This window comes from Oryctolagus cuniculus, chromosome 1 (genome assembly GCF_964237555.1).
Source record: "Oryctolagus cuniculus chromosome 1, mOryCun1.1, whole genome shotgun sequence".
NCBI classification, from domain to species: Eukaryota; Metazoa; Chordata; class Mammalia; order Lagomorpha; family Leporidae; genus Oryctolagus; species Oryctolagus cuniculus.
The window spans coordinates 161393878-161417434 of record NC_091432.1 but is presented as its reverse complement, the minus strand read 5'-3'; the positions used below and the strand labels follow the sequence as shown (position 1 = coordinate 161417434).

Here is a 23557-nt window from a genome sequence, read left to right as displayed (position 1 = left end):
TAGGGGGATGCTCATCGGGGCAGGGCGTGAGATGTGTGCCTGCTGATGTGTGCCTGTCCAGGCTGTGAACAGGAATTCCCAGGCCAGAGCTGGGAAAGTTCCAGTCTGCAGCACCTGCGTGCCCTCACCCCAGTGAAGGCCCGCGTTCCTGGGCGGGCCACAGGTGTCGGTTGCACTGTCACTGCGGAGGTGCCAGGGTTCTTGCCCATAAGCATTGTGTGGCTCTAGGACTGAGCGAGTGTGTGCAGCCCTTAGGGGAGCACGGGCTATGTTTGTGAGTTTGCTCTGCAGTTTGTTATCAGTTACTGTTCCCATAGCTGAACTTAGAATAGCAGAAAAGGAATTCTTAGGGTACATCTGTCTGTGCCAGCAGACCCCATCAGCAGGAACATAGAGAGTCCCAGAGGGTCAGAGTCAGCGTCCTACTCTTGCATATATGTACAGAACAGCTTTGCCCTTTGTGAGCCTTGCTGTCGCTTGGATTGTCCAACACCTGCCTCCTGGTGACCCTGTGCATCGGGCTGGTAGCTGGTGCAGCTGACCCCCATGCCCGTCAGTCAGCTTCTAATAAGGAGTAGCCTACTATGTGGCATAAATTTAAGCAGAAGTAGAAAAAAACTAAAAACATTTTTCTTGGCATGGCCTGGCCATTTGACTTTAAACCCAGAGAGAGAGATTCAGTGCTGGCTTGCTGCTGGCCAGGCAATAAGTAGTATTTACATAGTCATGACCATATAAACTTTATGTACCCGCTTTCTCATTTAAAAGCCCATCTGTGAACCAAGCAAGAAAAATTGGGGGCTAGCTGCAAACTAGAATATATTAGCAGCTATGCAAAGTAGGGATAGAAAGGGTTGTCTTTTTAATGCGTCTAATACAGAAGCAGAGGAGGAAGCAAGGACAAAGAGGAAATATGTGAGAAGTTAAAGGTACAGTGTGTGTGATTGATGGAGTTAAAAGGGGCTGTTAACCGTGTCATTTGCAGTTATAAAATAAATGCAAACAGCGAACGGAGGAGCAGCTGAATGTCCTTTCTAGCGAGTCTACAGGTGCTGCCTGAGGTTGGGACTATCTTTAGCTCTCTGATTCGTGAAAAGATGGGAAGGAAACCACCAGAAGAGCTGCACAGAGATATTCTAAGAGGAGCTGTGGATGGCTTGACTGGGGGTGGGAGTGAGGGGCAGAGGATTCTTGTTTTTCACCTAAGTCGAGTGTATCATGATGTATTTAGATGTTGTTACTTTGATAAAGAATTTTGGGGCAGTGTAGGATAACTTAAAAGACAGAAACTGTGAAAGGCCCCGAATGTTGCCTGGTCACATGCCCTGTGCCAGTTAACTATAAAACACTCATGGGTCTGCAGACAGAAATCAGCGTGTTCCAGGCTGTGAAATTCCAGAGGACTGTTTGCAGCTGTTGGTAACAGAAAGAAGCATTTTTGTAAATGACAGAGAGGGCTGCATGGTATCCCAGCGCCGTGAATGCCGGCTCCCAGGGGGAGAGCTGGGACATGGGAGTGCTCCTCCTGGGCTGCTCTTTCCTATGGGAAGTGTGCGACTTTGGGGACCGGAGCCCAGAGCAGGGAAAGATGATGGGAAGTGCCTGTGCTTTCCCAAGGTTTCCTGTGTGGCTTGTTGCTAATTAGGCATCATTAGCCGTGAGACAGTCTGAATTAAGGGAATTGTGGCAAAACTTGATGGTGCAGAACCCAGGCAGGCAGCCAGACTCTTAAACCCAGTCCTGGAACATTGATTCTAGAAACGGATTGTCCCCAGCTCTGCATCTAAGGAGTGCGGGCGCTGTGACTGCACCCCGGAGATTGAGGGCGAGCCCCACCGGAGAGAGACCTTTGGTTGGAAGTGACCCCTGAAACCGACCCTGGGAAACTCTGAGCCGGAGAATTAGAAATTCACTCCAATAGGCTTGTGGGACAGTAAGCGAACAGCGTGATAGCAGGAATGTTCCCCAGTGTCAGGACTGGGGAGAAGTGATTGTTCAGTTGGTCAGCGGCATTGAAGTGATCATTTAAGTCATCATTCTTATTATTTTTTAAAAGAAGATTTAGTTATATGTTTGAAAGAGTTAGAGAGAGAGAGAGAGAAACAGAAAAGAGAGATGTTCCATGTGCTTGTTCACTCCCCCTGTGAGCGCAACAGCAAGAGCTGGGTGAGGTCAAAACTCCACCCGGCTCTCCCACATGGGTGCAGGGGCACAAACACTTGGGCCATTCTCTGCTGGTTTCCCAGGTGCATCAGCAGGGAGCTGGATCGGAAGTGGAGCAGCCGGGACACAAACCTGCGCCCTCGTGAGATGCTGGTGTCACAGGTGACAGTTCTACCCACTGTACCACAACACCAGTCCCTAAGTGATCATTCTTTCTAGAATCTGTCTTAACCTGTGCTGTCTGTGGCATCTTCAGGAGAGGAGGAATTTGCTGTGGATGATGGATGCATTTATTTGGGTTGGATGATTTTCTCTTATATCACCGCCTTACTTTTTTAATAATAACATTTCATTAATATTTTTAAGTAGCAACCAACACACATTTGCAGGTATTTCAGAAAGTTTGTGGAAAATGGAATTAAAAGATAAGTTTATTTGGCTGCAAAAAACTTTTGAAATCCTTGCATCCGTTTTTCATGCACTTTGTGGCAAGCTCTTGTGTGCAGAGCAGTGAGCAGGTTCCTGAGCCCGGATAGTGCTTCATGTCCTCTGTGATGGGGAAAGAGACGCCTTTATCTTCAGTAATGTGTTTGACCTTTACTTTTCTCTCTTTGCTAAAAATAACATACCAGTGTTAAAATGAAATATTTTTAGCATGAGTTCTGGCTGAGGCCCAAAGCAAAAGTGAGTCTGAGATACAGAACTTGCGAGGGGAGTGGTCAAAAACCAGTTCTGCAACCCTTTTGAGTGCCCACCTCTGACCTTGGGAAGAGGTTGGAGGGACTGGGAGCTGGCAGGGAACCATGACCTTCAGAGAAGATTGGGGGTGGGGGGAATCTTCCATGCCAGCCCAGCGGAAGGGGCTTCAGCGGCACCCGTCAGAGTGATTGACATCTGTCCTCTGTGTGTCTGACTCATGTGTGTGACCCTTGAAACCGACAGTAGAGCAAGGAGGGTTTGCTGCTTGGAGTTTGCTTCTGCCTCTTGCTCACTTCGCATCTCCTTTCTCTACCCCTTAGCCGTTGAGGTCCACATAATACTCATATATACTGTAACCTCACTGTCTGTCTGCCTTAATATGATGGAAGTTCCATGAGGCAGAGACATCTGTGTTGATCTCTGCTACATGCTAGCACCTCAGATACAACATGCGTGCATAGATGCTCAGTAGACATTTGCGTGGTGTGTTCATTATCACGGATCACGCCAGCAACCCCGCTGCGTTGGTGTTGTTATTTTCATTGCAACTGTGGAAGCTGAGCTCAGAGGGCTGGGACCCTTGGCTGACGTCACACACCACCGAGAGGAAGAGCCAGAATGTGAGGCCAAATCCATGTCCTCCAAAGGCACCTGCTCCTGGCCTGTTGAGCTTTATCAGCTCGGGGCTCTGTCTCCTGATAGTGGGTCCTCATCCTTTTTCAGCAGTAGGTAGTGTCTAAGATTTGAGACGTAACACACCAGTTCTGTACTCTGCTCTCACTCAGCAGATGCCGCTCATTTGAATGAGGAGAGCAAAGATAAACATTAACTGGTGATGGAGCTGTCACTCTCGGCCAGGACAATAAGCCATGCTATTCAGCATACATTTACTGGTACTTGACCATATAAATGCCTGGTTATTTACATAGCACTGTGTATTTTACCAAGTTCCTTCATATAGATAGTTTTTGTTTAAATATGAAACTGTTGGAAACTTATGTAGCCTTATTATTTTTGTTAAATATTGATATCTATTGTTATTTTTATCTTTTATTTATATATGTGAAGGGCAGAATGGCAGAGAGAGAGATATCTTCCATCCATTTGTTCACTCTCCACTGTCCGCAATAGCCAGGACTGAGGCTAGGCCAAAGCCAGGAGCCAGAAACTCCATGTTTACTACCGGGCCCATGAGCAGGGAGCTGGTTTGGAAGTGAAGCAGCCTGGACTAGAACCACACTAACATGGGATGCAGGTCCCCAGGTGCTGGCCTCACCAGCACTCCTGCCACTGTTAGGTGATTATGTTGCAAGTTCCTGGCACGTTGGCCTCCATCACATTGGTTTCATTCTGTAGTTGCAAGTCACTAAAATTGCAGCAGAGCAGGGCCAGCACTGTGGCGTAGCAGGTAAAGCCACCCCCTGCAGTGCCGTGTCCCGTATGGACACTGGTTTGGGTCCCAGCTGCCCAGCTGCTCCACTTCCAATCTAACTCCCTGTAACTCTGCCTCTCAAATAAATAAATGTCTTTAAACAAAAGAAAAAAAAAGGATTTTTTGTTCTTAGAAAATTCACACTAATGAGATTAGAGGTAAGGAGGCATCTTGTGTGCAACTCAATCTGTTTAAACAGTTCAGAAAAAATATTTGAATATTTGTAAAAAAAATGATAAAGCAAAAGTGTTCACATGATAGTAACTAATGGATCTGACTGCAGGGTATCCTGGAATTCTTACTAGTATTCCTGCTCCTTTTCTGTGAGCTTCCAATTATTTCAAAATAAAAAAAAATTTAATAAACAAAATTTTAAAGGAAAAAGCACTTCCAGAATGTTCTTGATCTCCCAGATGGATAGATGGATGGACAGATGTCTTAGGAGAGAAATACATAATCATAGGTAAAAACTCAGACTGAAAGGGGAAAACTTAGTTTTGGAGCCTCATCAATTAAATTGTACAGCTACAAAATAACCCAGAAGCCATTAAAGGGCTTCTTTTTTAATTTTGTAAGCCAAAAAAGTAAAAACCAGAAGTCGTGTCACAGCTGTATACTTTCCCACAGCTCGTTTCTGCCTGTGGTGTGTCGGTAGATAAAGGATGTGCTTTTTTTTTTTGACAGGCAGAGTGGACAGTGAGAGAGAGAGACAGAGAGAAAGGTCTTCCTTTTGCCGTTGGTTCACCCTCCAATGGCCGCCGTGGCCGGCGCGCTGCGGCCGGCGCACCGCGCCGATCCGATGGCAGGAGCCAGGAGCCAGGTGCTTTTCCTGGTCTCCCATGGGGTGCAGGGCCCAAGCACCTGGGCCATCCTCCACTGCACTCCCAGGCCACAGCAGAGAGCTGGCCTGGAAGAGAGGCAACCTGGACAGAATCCGGCGCCCCAACCGGGACTAGAACCCGGTGTGCCGGCGCCACTAGGCGGAGGATTAGCCTAGTGAGCCACGGCGCCGGCCCAAGGATGTGCATTTCTCACAAGAGTAACTGAGCAGAATCCTGCTATACCTGCCGGAGGAGGGAGAGGGCGAGTGGCTGCTTCGCCGTTCCACGGCAGAAACCAGGTGAAGGTCATGACCGCGTTCTTGTTTCTGATCCACCAAATTACCTGAGGCGTCTTTATTGCACCCAGTGCCTCTCCGCATGCGACTCTAGAATTCTCATGGTTTACTTAACCCAAGAAATCTGAGGGATTCCGTTACAAAGTCAGCAACAAAAGTAAAGAAGCCAAGGTGCCCTGCTGCGCCACGGTCCATCAGGACAGGCTCCAGTCCAGACTGTGTAGCCTGTCTTAGGTTGAACAGCAAGGGGCCTTTTTTTTTCTAACTGTACCCAGAACATGGGAGACAATGTGTCAGATGCAAGGTGCGGTGCCTTTAACCCTTTCATGTCCACACTCGCAAATATCAGAAAAGCTCTGATCCGTGCCTCGAGGGGTTTTGGACACGGTCACTAGGAAGAGGGAGACGAAGCCCACCAGCCCTCCCTCTGCGCAGGAGCCCACAGACCCGCTGCGGCTCCTTGCCTGTTGCTGGTGGCCAGCCCCTCTGCCTGCCCTCCCAACACCAGCATCACCCTCTTGCCTCCGACTTTTTTCTTCTTCCTGTAAGACCTTCCTGTAACAGATTTCCATGGGCTACAATCATAACTGACTTTTATTTCTATAGGGGGAAAAAAACGTGCATTTCCTAGGCCTCTAAGTTCATTACTCATTTCAACACTGTCAAAATGGACCACATACTTCAAGTTAGCCCTGGCAAAGCAAAGTGGCCTCTGTTCAGCTGACTCTCCGTACGCGGTCCGCCTGTGTTGCCGTGGCTTCAGCTGCTATTGTTGTTACTGGGGGTACACGTGGGCCAGCCTCAGGAAACGTGTAATAGAGGGCCTGTATCTGTGTAATCCGTGCTTACTGCAAGCGTGGTCCTTGCACCAACAGCTTGAGTATCAGCCCCAGGCTCGATGCCAAACCTGCTGGGTCAGAAAGTGAAGGGAGCCCACACAGGGGCTTCAGGATTCTCATGCACATGAAGTTTGAGAACCACAGATGTAATATAACCATTCAGCACAAAAGAGAAAAGAAGAAAATAGTTTTTTTTTTTAAAGCATCAGAGTGGGCATTGTGGTTCAGTGGGTTAAGCTACCACTTGTTATACCGGCATCCTATATCAGAGTGCCTGGGCTCAAGTCCCACCTCTGCTGCTGACCCAGCTTCCTGCCAGTGTACACCCTACGAGGCAGCAGGTGATGGCTCAAGTACTTGAGGCCCTGCTACCCATGTGGGAGGCCCAGATGGAGTTCCAGGCTCCTGGCTTTAGCCTGGCCCAACCCTGGCTGTTGCAGGCATTTGGGGAGTGAACCAGTGGATGGAAGGTCTCTCTCTCTTTTGCTCTCTCTCTGTCATTCTGCCTTTCAAATAAATAAAAATAAATGAACGTTAAAAAAAGTGGTCATGGCTAATGGTGCATGCAGTATCTTCCGTAAACCAGCAGCACATGAATACAGCAGTCCCCTTTCATCTGCAACGTTGCTTTCTGTGGTTTCAGTTTTCCATAATATCCAGGGGTCCAAAAACACTGAATGGAAAATTCTAGAAGTCAACAGTTTGTAAGTTCTAAATTGTGTGCTGTTCTAAGTCATGTGCTAAAATCTCACAGCATCTCTTTGTCCAGTTTCTACCCTGTATAAGCTACCCACCCGTTAGTGTCTCAGTTTCCATAGTGACTGTTGCAACATGGCAGTGCTTACGTTCAGGTAAACCTGGTTGTACTTAACGTCCTAACCTGCAAGAATGGGGACTGGCCTTTTGAAGAGAAGCCCTCGTGCTTCCTTTAAATGAGATGGTGAAAGTTTATCATGGGTATGTGTGTGTCTGAAAAACATGCTGAACATAGGATTCAGTGCCATCTGCAGCTTCAGGCGTCCACTGGGGGTCTTGGGCTGCAGCCCCTGCAGACAGGGTGTGAGAAGAGAACTGAAATAGCAGCTAAGGGAAAACCACTCGAAAGGTGTGGGGCCCACAGATTCCCCTAGCAAAAATGCCACCAATGTCTCCTACACTAAAGAGGGAAAATGTGCCACTAACAAAGCCACATTCTTTAAACCCAGAGACCCCATCTCCAGCTAGGACCAACTCTCAGCACAGTTCTGCATCCCAAAAAAAGCTGCCCGCTCCGGCTCTTAGCCCGAACTCTGGGTTCACAGTTCGCCTCTGTTGTTCCAGCAAAGGGCTGCCTTCCAGTTCCACCTTCACCTTGGAAGAGGGGACCATCTACCTGACGGCCGAGCCAGCCGCCCTGGAAACGCAGGACGACAACGCCTCGGTGCTGGACGTCTATTTAGTGAGTTGGTTTTGTTTTCATTTCTCCTCCTCCCTTTCTGGTTTACAAATGGATGTAGGCCGTGGCCTACGCAAGAAAAACCTCTGGGAAGCCACACACACTTGGATTCTAAAAGAAACAGTTGCAGCCCATCGCCTGGGCAGACCGAGCAGCCTTGTCCAAGCTGTTTGCCCACAGTGCAAGTGAACTACTGTACAGCAGAGTAACTGGGTTAGTGCTGAGTCACGGGGAGAACAAGGGAACGGGTGCCCCAGCGCCCAGGCGACCTGCACTCCTTGCTGCTTTTCCCAGGGAAGTTGTGTCTTCCGTGGACTCCACTGTGCCCCCTAGTGTTTGAACCTTGATAAGGTCAAGAGGCCAGCAGTGGAAAGAACTGGAGTTTAGCACCCAAGAATCTTCGCTGACTGCCCCCTGGGCTGCCAGCAGCCAGCTCTGTGCTTTGGGCCGGAGCCTCTGTGACTGCCTCCCTGCCCACCTCACGTGGCTGCTTCTGGGATGCCAGCGATGAGATGGGTGAGCACCCTGCAGGAACCGTGACGTGACGCCTGGGAAGGCAGCCTGCTGGTCTAGGCTGGGGAAGGGTGTTTCCGTTCATGGTGCGTCTTGCACATGTACCAGTGTCCCTGCACACATGCACAGAGCCACAGGAATCAGGGAAAGTGGGGATTGGTGTTTCCTGTCTGCTTGCTGTGTGCTCGCCCTGAGCCAACAGTCTGTCTCCGCGGGTGCACACATGTGCACACACACACACACGCACACGCAGACACGCCCCCCTCAGGCCTTGGCAGCACCTGGTCTGAGTCTTACCCTGTGCATCGCCTGAGGCTGCACTTTCTGCTTCTCCCCTGACCTAGCCCTTCAGCTGTGCCCTGCAGGACGCCGGTCATTTTAAATGCTGCCCTTCAGCCCCCAGCCCTCAAGCGTCTGCCCAGCTGTCATGGAGCAAGGTCCAGAGTCCCCACTGCCCTGCACGGCTGACCTTCCCTGCCTCCCCCAGCCACACTGCCTCCTGCTCTTTCTCACTCCATCCGAGCACGTTTCTGCCTCAGGGCCTTTGCATTGGCTGTTCCTGTCATGCAGTCTTTCCCTCACCTCCTTCACTGCCTCAGCCCAAGCTTCCTCTCAGATAGGCCTTCCTTGACTTCCCTGTATAAAACAGTGCCCCCTACCTCCAACCAGTGTGGAAGAACTTGCTTAATACTTTATTTTTTCATGTTAATGTACTATTAATACAAAGACAACAGATTCACTGTAATTCATAGATACAATCCTAAGAATATAATTATGGTCCCTTTCTCCCTTTCCTTCTTTCTTTTTTAGTTTTTGAAATAACATATTTCTTTTTCTTTTTCTTTTTTAAAGATTTATTTATTTAAGCCGGCGCCGCGGCTCACTAGGCTAATCTTCCACCTAGCGGCGCCGGCACACCGGGTTCTAGTCCTGGTCGGGGAGCTGGATTCTGTCCCGGTTGCCCCTCTTCCAGGCCAGCTCTCTGCTGTGGCCCAGGAGTGCAGTGGAAGATGGCCCAAGTGCTTGGGCCCTGCACCCCATGGGAGACCAGGAGAAGCATCTGGCTCCTGGCTTTGGATCAGCATGATGCGCTGGCCACAGTGCGCCGGCCACGGCGGCCATTGGAGGGTGAACCAACGGCAAAAAAAGGAAGACCTTTCTCTCTGTCTCTCACTGTCCACTCTGCCTGTAAAAAAAATTATTTATTTATTTGAAAGACAGTTACAGAGAAAGGGATAGAGAGAGGTCCTCCATCTGCTGCTTTACCCCTCAGATGGCCGCAACAGCCAGGCATGGGCCAGGCCAGAGCCAGAAGCCAGAAGCTTATTCCAGGTTTCCCCCGTGGGTAGCAGGGGCCCAAGCATTTGGGTCATCTTCTGTTGCTTTCCCAGGCACGTTAGCAGGGAGCGAGATCAGAAGTGGAGCAGCCAGGACAGGAGCAGACATTCATATGTCATGTCTGTTTCATAGGCAGTGGCAGCTTTACCCACTGCGCCGCAGTACCACCCCGAGATAACCTATTCCTGATTAACATTACAGTCTAAGATTAAGATGCAGTGGGCAGGGCCGGCACTGTGATGTGGTGAACTAAGCCTCCACCTCAGTGCCAGCATCCCATATGGGCACCAGTTCAAGTCCTGGCTGCTCCTCTTCCAATCCAGCTCTCTACTGTGGTCCAGGAAAGCAGTGGAAGATGGCCCAGGTCCTTGGGCCCCTGCATCCACATGGGAGACCTGGAAGAAGCTCCTGGCTCCTGACTCCTGGCTTTGGATCAGCCCAGCTCTGGCTGCTGGGGCCATTTAGGGAGTGAACCAGTGGGTGGAAGACCTCTCTCCCTCTCTCTCTCTCTCTCTCTGCATGTAACTCTTCTTCTCAAATAAATTTAAAAAAAAAATGCAACTGAGGACACCCGCATCCACCATCAGAGCACCAGTTCGATTCCCAGCTGCTCTACTTCTCACCCAGCTTCCTGCTAATGACCTGGGAAACAATGGGTGATGGCTCATGTGCCTCAGTCCCTGACACCCATGTGGGAGACCCGGATGGAGTTCCCGGTTCCTGGCTCCAGCCCTGGCTATTACAGCCATCTGGGGGGAATGAACCCGTGAGTGGAAGAGCTCTCTGCTGTTCTCTCTCTACCTCTCTCCTTCTGCCTTCCAGTATATAAATCACTTTTAAATGGGGGGAGGGAGGCAAAGGGAAAGCCCAGCATTCTTTGCTGGTTGCATTGCTAGCACGTGGGGGCCAATTAGGAATCAAAGGGTCATGGAAATTTAGAGGTAACAGAGATGGTGGTGGTGGTGGTGGCTGGCTGGTGTGGTTCTCCGGTCCCAGCCAAGGCTTTGCTGTGGCCCAGAGTGAGGGGAGGGAGGAAAGAAGGGGGGCGGGGTCAGGCAAAATGCGGAGCGGGTACCGAGGCAATGGACATCCCCTGCCAAGCTTGGAGAAAAATGGACGTCGCCAGGTCCAATTTTGTGGCAAATCCCAGTAAGCTTTGAAACATGTTTAAGTGTTTCCTACACACCTGGAACTGCCCCAGATATCTTACCCACATTAGATGTAATTCTCAGGGTATCCCTGTGAAGCAGCTCCATTTCACAGACAGGGAAACTGAGGCACACAGAGGTTATGCAGTCTGGCCAGGTGGTACAGCATTTATACATTCAGGAAGACCTGGGATTCAAGTGCCTGGGGACCTGCCCAGAACCAGCAGTGGTAACAGCTGAGCCACGCTGCCCACTTAAGGAAATGTGCTGCCCTGCATTGTACAGGTCAGACCCAGAGCACTTAAGACAGCAGGCGATGTGGCGAGAAGATACAGGGGAAAACAGGACTCAGAGACAAGCCTGGGCTCAGACAGCGTCTTTTAAATTTCAGCATGAAACTGTTGTGGTTGGCAACAGTTAGTCGTGTATTTCAGAATCGTTGGTAGAGAAGAGTCTGTGTGTTCCAATACAAAGAAATGATGAGTATCTAAGGTCACCCTGATCCGGTATCACACCTTGTATACGCAGATGAAAATGTCACACTGCATCCCTAAATAGGAACAAGTACTATGTGTCAGTATGTTTTTAAAATATTAAATCAAGGGGGCCAGTGCTGTGGCATAGTGTGCTAAGCTTCGCCTGGGTTGCCAGCATCCCATATGGGTGCTGGTTTGTGTCTCGGCTGCTTCTCTTCCAGTCCAGCTCTCTGCTATGGCCTAGGAAGGCAGTGGAGGATGGCCCAAGTGCTTGGGTCCCTGCACCTGCAATGGGAGATGCAGAAGGAATTCCTGGTTCCTGGCTTCGGATCCAGCTGTTGCGGCCATCTGGGGAGTGAACCAGCAGATGAAAGACCTCTCTCTCCCTCTGCCTTTCTCTCTCTAACTCTGCCTCTCAAGTAAATAAATAAAATCTTTAAAAATACATTAAATCAAGTAAAGTATAAAAAATAGGGAATGGCTGGTGCCACGGCTCACTAGGCTAATCCTCTGGCTTGTGGCGCCGGCACACGGGGTTCTAGTCCCGGTTGGGGCGCCGGATTCTGTCCCGGTTGCCCCTCTTCCAGGCCAGCTCTCTGCTGTGGCCAGGGAGTGCAGTGGAGGATGGCCCAAGTACTTGGGCCCTGCACCCCATGGGAGACCAGGATAAGTACCTGGCTCCTGCCATCGGATCAGCGCAGTGCGCCAGCCGCAGCATGCCGGCCGCGGCGGCCATTGGAGGGTGAACCAACAGCAAAGGAAGGCCTTCCTCTCTGTCTCTCTCCATCTCACTGTCCACTCTGCCTGTCAAAAAAAAAAAAAAATAGGGAATGAAAGTTCCAGTAGACTCTGATAAGGACGATTTGGTATTGTTGGAAGGGAGTTTAATAATAAAACTCACGGCCAAACTGAGCACATCCCTGGTGCCAGGTACTTTTGCATTACCTCGTTCATCTAGACAGGGGTTGTCCTTGTCTTCATTTAGACAGGTAGAGAAACTGAGGCTGGATTTCACACATTCATGGAACTGGTAAATGACAGAGCATCCAGCTCTGTGTGCTCAGCCTCTTAAACTTGAACTCTGAGGCTCTCACTGTTGCCATTGACCACGCATGCAAACCTCCCCTCCATCCTCTCCTTGTGATGCGGAGTCCTGGCTGGCATTTCAACCAACAGGCCAAGCACCCACCCCTCCGGTCATTTTTTTAATATTCAAGGGCAGCTGGTCTCTAACTTTTTGACCTCAGGACCTTTGTATGCTCTTAAAAATTGTTCGAGATCCCAAAGAGTTTTTGTGTATGCGGGTTATATCCGTCAGTGTTCCATATTTTTAAAATTAAAACTAAGAAAAGTTGTAAGAAATTAGTTCATCTAAAATAATTGTACATATATGTTAACTTAAATAATATCATATGAATGTAACTGTATTTCACAAAACCAAAATAGATTTAATGAGAGGAGTGGCGTTGCTTTACGCTTTTGTAAATCCTCCTTATCTGGCTTAATAGGAGCAACGTGAGTCCCACGTGTTTCTGTATATGTCTTTGGTGATGTGAAATGACCTCCTCTTTCACTTCCCTGGTGGGAGGGGGTGAGAATGGAAAGACGAATAACAACTTAGTACTTTCAGAAAAACACTTGTTTGACCTTATGTCCCCCATACAGTTTTCCTAGTATTTTTAAACATTTGTGTTTGCTTATTTTCATTTTATTTCAAAGGCAAGGAAAGACAGAGACCTTCCATTCACTGGTTCACTCTACAAATGCCCACCACAGCCAGGGTTGGACCAGACCAAAGACAGGAGCTCAGAACTCCATGTGGGTGGTACAGACCCAAGCCCTTGAGCCGTCCCTGCTGCCTGTCAGGGTGCACAGTGGCAGGATGCTAGACAGGACTCAGACTCAGCACTGAGATGGGATGTAGGTGTTCCAAGTGGCAGCCTATGCTGCTGCACCAAATGAGTGCCCTAGTGTTTGTGGTTTTCAATTTGGGCTCTTTACCTGTTGCAAAATAAAATGGAACATGAATTAGAAAGTCTGTGAAGTCTGTACCTCTCATTAATCATTAGTCATGAATTACTGTGTTTGGGCCTGAGTTTTCTTTTTATTTTCTTTTTCTTTTCTTTTCTTTTTTGACAGGCAGAGTTAGACAGTGAGAGAGAGAGAGAGAGAGAGAGAGCAAGAGAGAGAGAGAGAGAAAGGTCTTCCTTCCGTTGGCGCTGATCTGAAGCCAGGAGCCAGGTGCTTCTCCTGGTCTCCCATGCGGGTGCAGGGCCCAAGCACTTGGGCCATCCTCCACTGCCTTCCTGGGCCACAGCAGAGAGCTGGACTTGAAGAGGAGCAACCAGGACAGAACTGGTGCCCCAACCGGGACTAGAACCAGGGGTGCCGGCGCCGCAGGTGGAGAATTAGCCTAGTGAGCCGCGGCACCAGCCAGGCCTGATTTTTCTACATCTATAACATGAAGTACATCATCTTTGAGACCCCGTCAGCCCTAAGAGGCTGTGACGCATTCTGAGTTATAGGAAGTCGCAAAAATAAGATTCTTCTCATGTAGCTGCAGTTGTTTTTCCAGATTCTGTTGTTTCATCACCTCCTCTCCCATAAACCTTCACAGTATTTAAACTTAAATTTTATGGCAATCTTTCTGGAAAGTTCTGCACCATTAACTTGTCATTCTGGGCTGTGTTTTCAAGCTGAAGATTTTTATTTTTTATGTCACCATAAACCTACACGGTACTGAAGCTTACATTTTATAGCAATCCATCTAGAAAGTTCTGCACCATTAACTTGTAATCCCAGGGTGTGTTTTCATGCCAGAAAGCTCTGCTGTTGATATTGCATGTTCTACCAGATCTGCGGCGGACAGTGCTGTGGCTCTGCCTGCAGTCTTGTGATCACCTCTGCTTTATGAAAGAGGGGATGGACAAGCCCCACACGAGCCCGTCCTGCCCCTGCCCCTCCCTTCCTCTCGGCCTGATTCGCCTGCTCTGAGTCGTAGCTGTCGTCACTGAAAGGGCTCCGGAAGGAGCCGTGGTGACACTGTCTTGCAGGCTGTCACTGGATGCGGTCCGCTTTCACTGGAAACGCTCCTCCCCTCCAGCATACAGCCCTTCTTTGTTCCTCGTTGTGACCCAGTCCTCAAGAGCTTTTATTTGTACCTGGTGTGCAGTGCTGTATATATCTATCCCTTTAAAAACTCATCGATGACTTACGCACGCCAGATAGCATATGAAATTTCCCTGTAAGGCTCAGCCCACACATTACATGCATGCGAATTAGGCCAGCAGGCCTGCTCTGTCCTGCAATGTGATATGAAACCCAAAAGGATGGGTGTCCTTGCAGACCCGCGCCTTGCTCCATTGTCCTTGGTAAAGCGCTCGGAGCAGGTGCCGCGCCTCGTTCCCCCACACTGCTTCTAAAAGGCCCTTCACCTCTCTGTGAGTTCTGCACTCTTGGATTCATTTGCAAATATTCAAATCCAGGAAGGCGTCTTTCAAGATGGCTTTATCCAGTGCCCAAAGATGTGTTTCCCACTGAATGTTGAGTTGATGACACAGATGAGGGTATTGAAAAGAATACAACAGAGATGCGCAGGCCATGTGGATTTAAAATGGGCAATCATGCAGCCTTCACAACAGAGCCGGATCCCACTTTCTGAAGAGTTCTAGACACGCTCAGGCACGGATGCTGTCTCGGCAGCTGTTATTCCCATTCCTTTGCCTGATGTAGAATGCAGTTTGGTGTTCATGGGAAGAGAAATAGCCAACAAAGGCCATTCCCGGGGAAATGGGAGAGCATCCTTTTATGCAGAGCCGAGAACGGGCAGGTGAGTGGGAGGTAACGGGATTGCTCCTTTAATCATCTGGGAGTTGGAAAGGTGACCTCACCCAGCAGTGGCGTTCTCCCCTCCGCTACTCAGTCCCCAGGCGGTGGCCTGCTCTCTTTCACACCGCCCCTATTAACATGTTCCCACTAATGCGTCCTTTCATCTGCGTAAGTGTCTCTGCAGAAGGCTTTTGAAGTCTGTTGAGACAGGAGAAATAGTTCAGCTGTCTTTCTAGCCATGCCAGTCTTCGAGATTGGTACCCTGATGGGCGGCTTGTGGACAGCTTGATTATTTAATGTCTTTTTAGGCTGCTTAATAATACTCTTTGATCACAGGAGGAAGGGTGGCAGAGAAGTGAAAATGATGGAATTCACAGCTTATCGTGCTATTGTGTTTGGGGAAGGCCTGAGCAAAAGAAGAAAACACACTTGCAGTTAGGTCACAGAGGCCTTAGGAAATTCAGTGGAACTTGCTGGGTGTTCAGATGCGGATTCTTTGGCATTGGGGATAACCAGTTATGCATCCAGGACCGAATCTCCGTAATCATTCCCGTTTGAACCACTATTGGCTGCTGCAAGGGGAGTTTATTTACAACAACGGCAGTTCTGTTGCTTCTCAGGAGAGCTAGAAGCTTCACCCACCAAAGATGCCACTCAGATGTTTGAGTGCAGAGGAGGAAGGAGAAAAGGCAAACACGGGGTTTGTCCTGGAAGATATTCTTAAGTTATTTATTTATTAGAGAGAGAGGGGCCGGCACCGTGGCTCACTTGGTTAGTCCTCCACCTGTGGCACCGGCATCCCATATGGGCGCCGGGTTCTAGTCCCAGTTGCTCCTTTTCCAGTCCAGCTCTCTGCTGTGGCCTGGGAGTGCAGTGGAGGATGGCCCAAGTGCTTAGGCCCTGCACCCCATGGGAGACCAGGAGAAGCACCTGGCTCCTGGCTTCGGATCAGCACAACACCAGCTGTAGCAACCATTTGGGGGGTGAACCAACAGAAATAAGACCTTTCTCTCTCTCTCTCTCACTGTCTAACTCTACCTGTCAAATAAAAAAAAGAGAGAGAGAGAGACCTCCCATTTGCTGGTTCACTCCCCAGATGCCTGCAGTAGCAGGGACTGGGACAGGGCCAGGCCAACACTGGCAGCCAGGAGCAGAGTCCAGGTCTCCCACTTGGGGGACAGGGGCCCAAGTACTTGAGCCATCACCTGCCACCTCCCTGGGTGTGCATCGGCAGGAAGCTGAAGTCAGGAGCCAAGAGCCTGAGACCAAACCCGGGGCCTCTGATGTGGGATTCAGACATCTCAACTAGTAGGCCAAGCACCTGTCGCTGTCTTGGAAGACACTGAACCAGAGAATGCCATTTCCTCCCCCAACATGGGACACGTTGCTGAGAAACGAAGAGATTTCAGGAAGAGTAGACTAGGAGCCTGTGTTTCCAGAAATGATGCCCCCTCGTTATTATTAACCAAAGATTTGTACAAGAGCTGAAAAGTGGATGTCGCTGCACCTATGGGTTATGCCTCTTCTTGAAGAGTGACATAGGCTTCAGAGTCATAAGGCAGCCATCAGTCTGGATTAGGAGGTTACCTGTGGGTTTTTTTTTTTTTGTTTTTTGGTTTTTTTTTTTTTGACAGGCAGAGTGGACAGTGAGATAGAGAGAGACAGAGAGGAAGGAAGGTCTTCTTTTGCCGTTGGTTCACCCTCCAATGGCCGCCGCGACTGGCGCTGATCTGAAGCCAGGATCCAGGTGCTTCTCCTGGTCTCCCATGCAGGCGCAGGGCCCAAGCACTTGGGCCATCCTCCACTGCACTCCCTGGCCACAGCAGAGAGCTGGCCTGGAAGAGGGGCAACCGGGACAGAATCCGGCGCCCCAGCTGGGACTAGAACCCGGTGTGCCTGCGCCGCAAGGCGGAGGATTAGCCTAGTGAGCCATGACACCGGCCCAAGGGGTTGTTTTCCTTGTAAGCAAACAGCATTACATTGTCTAAGGACTGGTCTAGAACCCTCGAGTTGGAATTGTAAACGCACCCTGGCTCTTCCGGTAAGTGAGGCCTAGAGCTAACAGTTCCGTGACAGTGTGCCGGGCTCTCTGTGGTAGCTGGGTTTGAGGCCTTGGGTTTGGTCTTGTCTGTGTTGTGCCAGCTTTACCCCAAAGCGTGGCCTCATGGGCCAGCTCGACTTCCCACTTCAGGGCCAGTGCTGTTTTTCAGCTTGCCTGGCTCTCCAGGCCGTCCACAGTTGCCCTGTTACTCCTCACTCTTCGCCTCCGTGGCCTGGGCTCTCTGCCTTTCCCCGGTCCCTCCAGATTCCCGCTGGGGCTTCTCCTTCTGTCTTCTCTGGCCGGCATTTAAGCTGTCTCCCGGGCAAGAATGCTGAAGGAAGAGGAGCAGGCTCTGATGCTGCGGACGTGGGTCTTGGAATCCTTGAGCCCACAGGAAATAAGCAGCAAACTTAGGAGGAGCCGGGTTAGGAACAAATGAGAATTTACAAAAATAAGTTTATTATTGTTTAAGATTTTTAGATTGATTTGAAAGTTAGTTACAGAGAGAGATTGTCCATCTGCGTGTTCACTCCCAAAATGGCCACAGTGGCTAGGGCTGGGCTAGGACAAAGCCGGGAGCTTGGAACTCCATCTGGGTCCCCTCTGTGGGTGCAGGGACCCAAGCAGGTGGGCCATCTTGGGCTGCTTTCCCAGCACGTTAGTGGGTAGCTGGATCGGCAGTAGAATAGCCAGGCTCATGGAATGCCAGCATTGTAGGCAGTTGTGTACCTCACCACACCACGATGCCCGCCCCGGAAAACCAAGTTTAAAATCCTTCCCCACCCCCGACCTGACCTCCCACCTCCGACCCCACCATGGACTTGGTCAACAGGACCGCCCTCCTTCAATAGAGGAGGAGGAAGAGAAAATCCACAGTAAGTGTGGAGGGTGGCATGAGGAGGGCTCAGGGGTGGGCACCTCACGGCTGGCTTCCCTCGTGTCTCTGCCTGGGCTAGTTTGTTAGGGCTGCATAACGTGTTACCCCCCCGGTGGCTCAGGCAAGGGCAGCGCAGTGTCCCGCAGCCCCAGAGGCCAGCAGTCTGACTCTGGTGCCCACGGGGCCAGGCCCTCTTGAAGGCCCGTGGGAGGATGCCTCCCTGCCTCCTGCAGCTTCTGGCTCCGTGGGTTCCTTGGTCTTCTTTAACCTACATGGCTCTGAGCTCTCCCTCGCGTCTGTCCCCACAGCCGCCTTCTCCATGCCTCCGAGTCCTCTCTTCTTTTAGGGATACCAGTCATGGGACTTAGGGCTCACTCTAGCCCCCATGATGTCATGTGAACCAGTGCCACCTGCAGAGCCCCCATTCCCAGGTGAGGTCACACTCTGAGGTTCTAAGTCGACAAGAGTTGGTGGGGGACACTGCTCAACCCACCACACCCTTGCCTTCCCGAGGGGCCTGGGACCACAAGGCTCCATTTCCCATTCACTTCCCTTCTCCCTGGCTATGCTGCTGTCAGATCATGTAGGTGTGGCCCATTTACGCTCTCCGCAAACAAGTGTCAGGTACATGCCTGTTGGGGACTCAATGAGTTCTACAAAGAAATTCTCCGGGGGTGGGCTAGCACATTGGTTCTTTTTTTTTTTTTTAAGATTTATTTATTTATTTTGACAGGTAGAGTTATGGGGGGAGAAGGGAAGGGAGGTTTTCCATCCTTTGGTTCACTCCCCAAATGGCCTCAACGGCTGGAAATGGGCTGATCTGAAACTGGGAGCCAGGAGCTTCTTCTGGGTCTCCTACGTGGGTGCAGGGGCCCAAGAACTTGGGCCATCTTCCGTTGTTTCCTCAGGTGCATTAGCAGAGACCTGGGTAGGAAGTGGAGCAGCCAGGACTCAAACCAGCGCCTATGTGGGAAGCCAGCATTGTAGGCAGTGGCTTTCCCACTACACCACAGCACCGGCCCCCCCAGCATTGGTTCTTTAAAAGGCCCTCAGTTCCTGGGCTGGGGTCTCCTGAGCTTGCACACTGGTGTAAGCCAGAGCTGTGGCACTCCCTTAGGGTGCCTTTCCAAGATGAACCCTAGAAAGAAGCCATGAACTTCAGGTTATGAACTGGCCTTGCCATAGAGTTCCTGCCTTCAGCCAGCCCTCTACTGCCACCTACTGGTGGAAAGGCAGCTCTGACATTGGCATAAGTCGTAATGGAGGTCCTCACGTTGCAACCTAATTAAGGGGGAACGTCCTGTCTCAATGGACTGTTCCCACTCCATGGACTTTATTGTAGCCTTTCAGCGCCATGCGTGCAAGTTCAGCAGGGGGCGCGTCCTCCAGACGTCAAAGGCAGCGCACTCTGACAGGCGCAGCATCCACTGCCTTTCAAGTTGGCCTGGAGGCTGCAATTACAGCGGGGCCCTGACCGCGGAGGTGCTAATCTTCCCTCAGATCCCAGCCGGCCCTTCTCCTCCGTCAAAGCCAGCGCCGCCTGGGCTTCTTTGAAAGGGCCGCTAGCAGTCTGAGAACTCAGCGCAGAAAATGCCGCCACCGCCGCTGCTGCTTAGGCAGCGACCTGAACAAAGTGTCTGCCACGTGGGGTCCTCTCTGCCAGTCGCCCAGCCCCCAGATGACGGTACCTTGTGAAGTAAGCCCCCACAGGGACAGGGTTAAGTAGAATGCATGCAAATACAGAGCTTCCTTTATAAAGAAAAGACTGGGAATCTCAGGTTCCAGGTCCCACGGGCTGGGTGACATAAGCAAGGGGACTTTGTCTCCTTGCAGCTCTGGAGGAGGGCAGTGTGCAGTGAAAGCACCCGCGGCACTGGCTCCCCCCAGGGCTCTCTTTGGCTTGCAGATGGCCCTCATCTCCCCAGTTCTTTCCATCATCTGCTGTCTGCATGTGATTGTGTCCAAAATTGTTTTTTCTAAGGACATCAGTAATCTTGAGTTTGAGCCCCACCTGTGACCTCATTGTAACCTGATTTCCTCTGTAAAGACCCTGCCTCTAGGGGCCAGTGCTGTGGCAGAGCGGGTTAACGCCCTGGCCTGCAGCACCAGCATCCCATATGGGTGCTGGTTCTAGTCCTGGCTGCTCCTCTTCCAATCCAGCTCTCTGCTGTGGCCTGGGAGTACAGTAGAAGATGGCCCAAGTCCTTGGGCCCCTGCACCCATGTGGGAGACCCGTAAGAATCTCCCGGCTCCTGGCTTCAGATCGGTGCAGCTCCAGCCATTGAGGCCATCTGGGGAGTGAACCATCAGATGGAAGACCTCTCTCTATCTCTCTCTCTCTGCCTCTCCTCTCTCTGTGTAAGTCTGACTTTCAAATAAATAATTGTAAAAAAAAAAAAAAAAAAAAAAAAGACCCTGTCTCTAAATGAGAGCACATTCTTAAAAAAAAATATTTATTTGAGAGGTAGAATTACAGACAGAGAGAGGGAGAGACAGAGAGAGGTCTTCCATCTTCTGGTTCATTCCCCAAATGGGCACAACGGCCAGAGCTGGGCCGATCAGGAGCCAGGAGCTTCTTCCAGGTCTCCCACGTGGGTGCAGGGAGCCGAGCACTTGTGCCATCTTCCACTGCTTTCCCAGGCCACAGCAGAGAGCTAGATCGGAAGTGGAGCACCTGGGACATGACCCAGCATCTGTATGGGATGCCGGCACTGCAAGTTGAGGCTTAGCCTACTACGGCCGTGCCCCTCCTCACAGGCAGCCAGGCGTTTTCCCTGGGTGGCGGAGGCAGGAGCATGAGCACTGTGTTCCAGGAGGTGACCAGGGAAGCGGGAGTCACTGCGGAGTCCTCAGCCTGTGTGCATCGTGGCTGCCCCCGGGCTGCTGTCGGGGCTTTGGAAAACAAATGAATCAGGCAGGGAGCAGTGTTAAAATGTCAACTGCTGCACTAACAGTTTTCAAATGAGAGGCCATAATCTGAAATCCTTCCCCCGGGGGGGGGGGGGGGGGGGGAATGCTGGAGACACCAGCCAGCCTCCTGGGGCCTGCTGATGGGTAGGGACGCTGTGATGGGGCATCGGGAGGCTACGGTACCAACAGCCCAGAATCCAGCCCGCCTCCTGCCAGACCCAGCACAGAGTGCTTGTCTGTGTCTGCACTGTCCACGCCCTTCCAGAGCAGTGCAACTCCCAGCTTGTGTCCCCTGGGAGAGGAGTCGCGTCCCCTCTGCTGCTGAGTCCAGATATTACGTGCGGGGGCAGCGGTGTGGGAGCTGAGCCGCTCAGGTATCCTCGCAGCCACACAGTTCCGTAGCAGCATGCCTTTGCCGCAGCCACGCTGCCGTGTCCTGGTTTCTGTACATGAGTGCACAGATTGATTCAACTGCCTGTAAAAACGGTGAGCTCTTAGATGCCTGCTACTGCTGGAACCCAGCGCCAAGAGAAACGCGCCCACTCCACCCTGTCCCCAGACAACGGTGCCTTGTGGAGTAGCTCCTAACGCTGGATTGCTGTGAGTGTGATAAGGTGGAAATATGCGTTCTTATTTTTAGGAAGACCAGACTCCCCAGAGCCCGGGAGTGCTGGCTTTGTATACGAAAACAAGGAAGCTCTGAGAAAACTGTCAGTGAACCCAGAGATAGAAAGGACCCCAGATGCAGGGCAGTGGGAAGCCTTCACAGGGATGTGTGCTCAGGCTGTGCGTTTAGGCCAGAATGGGTGAATCGAGGCAGCAAACACTGGTGTGCCTGAGAGGGAGCATCCACCAAGAGAACACAAACAGGAGAAGAAGCGACGCTCGCAGAGACACTCTGGCAGAGAACTTCAGCTGCAAGGCACACAGGGGATGCCCTGAACACACACAAGGAGAGGGCCTGCTTCGGTGCTTCGGTGGGACCAGGCCTGAAACTGTAGGTCATTGTAGCTAACAGAGAGCTTCACCACTCTGGTTCTGGAACTCGAGCATTATGGAGACTTCATGGGACCTTTTTTTTTTTTTTTTTTTTTTTTGAGATTTATGTATTTTCTTATTGGGAAGGCGGAGTGACAGAGAGAGAGGGAGAGATCTTTTATCCACTGGCTCACTCCCCAAATGCCCCAACCAGGTTGTTCTAGGCTGAAACCAAGATCCAGGAACTCCATCCAAGTTCTTGAGCCATCATCTGCTGATTCCTGGGACGCATTAGCAGGAAGCTGGATGGGAAGCAGAGGTGCCGAGACTTGATCTAGCACCTCGACATGCGATGGGGGTGTCCCAAGCAGTGACCTGCCCACTGTGCCACCAACTCCCACCAGACTTGGTCTTGATAAGCCTTGGTGAAATTAGCGGGTTGCAGGTCCATCAGAAAAGCATATGCTGAGCTAGTCATTGCCTAAGGACACTGAGCCTAATGCACCCCTTCCTGCCTGCACACTTCCCAGGGAATTACTGGGAGAAATATCCAAGGTGGGTTGCACCTCAGGGAAGAGTGATCAATCACTGGCAATGCTCTGTCTCATCTGCTTTCTCTCTCTCTCTCTTTTTTCCCCAGTAAGTGAAAATGCTGACCATCTAAGCACAGGGACAAGATGTACACAGTGTGGGAGAGAAGTTTCTCCTCTCCAGCATTCTCCAGAGGAGCTTGGCTGAGCCCCACGACACACAGAGTAACGACCAGCTGGACCCGGAGCCTGCGAGATGCCTGGGGAGCCTGGGTGCACAGGCTGCTCAGCAGACGGGTGGGGAAATACCACACTATTCTATCAATTGCTGTTGCTTGCCGAACTGTGAAGAACTGCATGAACTGTCTTTAAGCTGCTTCTATACCATTGCCAATCACCTTTTTTGGAATTGGAAGTGCTATTTTCCTATGGACTCTTGCGTTATTTCATTTTGCATGCATCCAGTGATTCTACACAAAAGCAACGTACATAATCTGCTTATATATTTTTAAAAAAATCCATCCATGCAAAATGGAAAAGTATAAATTCTGCTTCTTTTTTTTTTTTTTTTGCAAAATCATACTCATAGCCCTTGTCATTAAAAGTTTAAATTGGTTTCATTTAAAGATCAGTGTGATCGGTCTGCCTATACTTTATAGAAAACTAGCTTCTATAAAGATTTTTTCACTGTTTATTAGTGAAATGAGAAAAGCAAAGCTATTTATAAAAGGCCTTATGTCGTGTATATACATTGTCTTTTAAATATTTGTGATTTAGTTTATTGCTTGTAAAAGAGAAATTATATAATTTATTTAGTAAATACTACTGTAAACTATAGTTTTATTGAGAGAAATAAAATATTTTGTTCTCAACTGCAGTAGTACATTGATTCTAATGATTCCTGATCTTTACATTTCTTTTATTAATGAATGAAAAATAGCCCAGACACTCTCCATTTTGGGGTACTTGGGAATCCTAAATAAACGGAATATCCTCACAGAGCAAACTGGAAAGGTAGTGGGCTTCTAAGCGGCAGCTGAGCCACGTGTGTCCCATCTCACAGTATCTGGGATCAGTTGCCAGCTCCAGCTTCGGACTCCAGTTCCCTGCTAACACATGCCCTGGGAGGCAGCAGTGAGAGTGCAAGCAATGGGGCTCCTGCCACCCACGTGGGCAACCTGGATGGAGTTCCCAGCTCACAGCTTCGGCCCGGCCCAGCCCCAGCCTTTGCAG

At 50.4% G+C, this 23557-nt stretch overlaps 1 protein-coding gene across 5 annotated transcripts in view; it reads left to right on the top strand.

Moving 5' to 3' along the window:
• PIP5K1B (phosphatidylinositol-4-phosphate 5-kinase type 1 beta) overlaps positions 1-23196 on the top strand; it is a 393421-nt gene extending 370225 nt beyond the window's left edge. For all 5 annotated transcript variants that reach the window (XM_051846326.2, XM_008256190.4, XM_017341676.3 and 2 more), the window contains 2 exons: positions 7571-7688; positions 22435-23196. In XM_051846326.2, the coding sequence (XP_051702286.1) occupies positions 7571-7688; positions 22435-22437 (121 nt within the window). In that variant the 3' untranslated portion in view covers positions 22438-23196. The remainder of the gene's footprint in view (positions 1-7570; positions 7689-22434) is intronic.
• Positions 23197-23557: the final 361 nt, after the last annotated feature.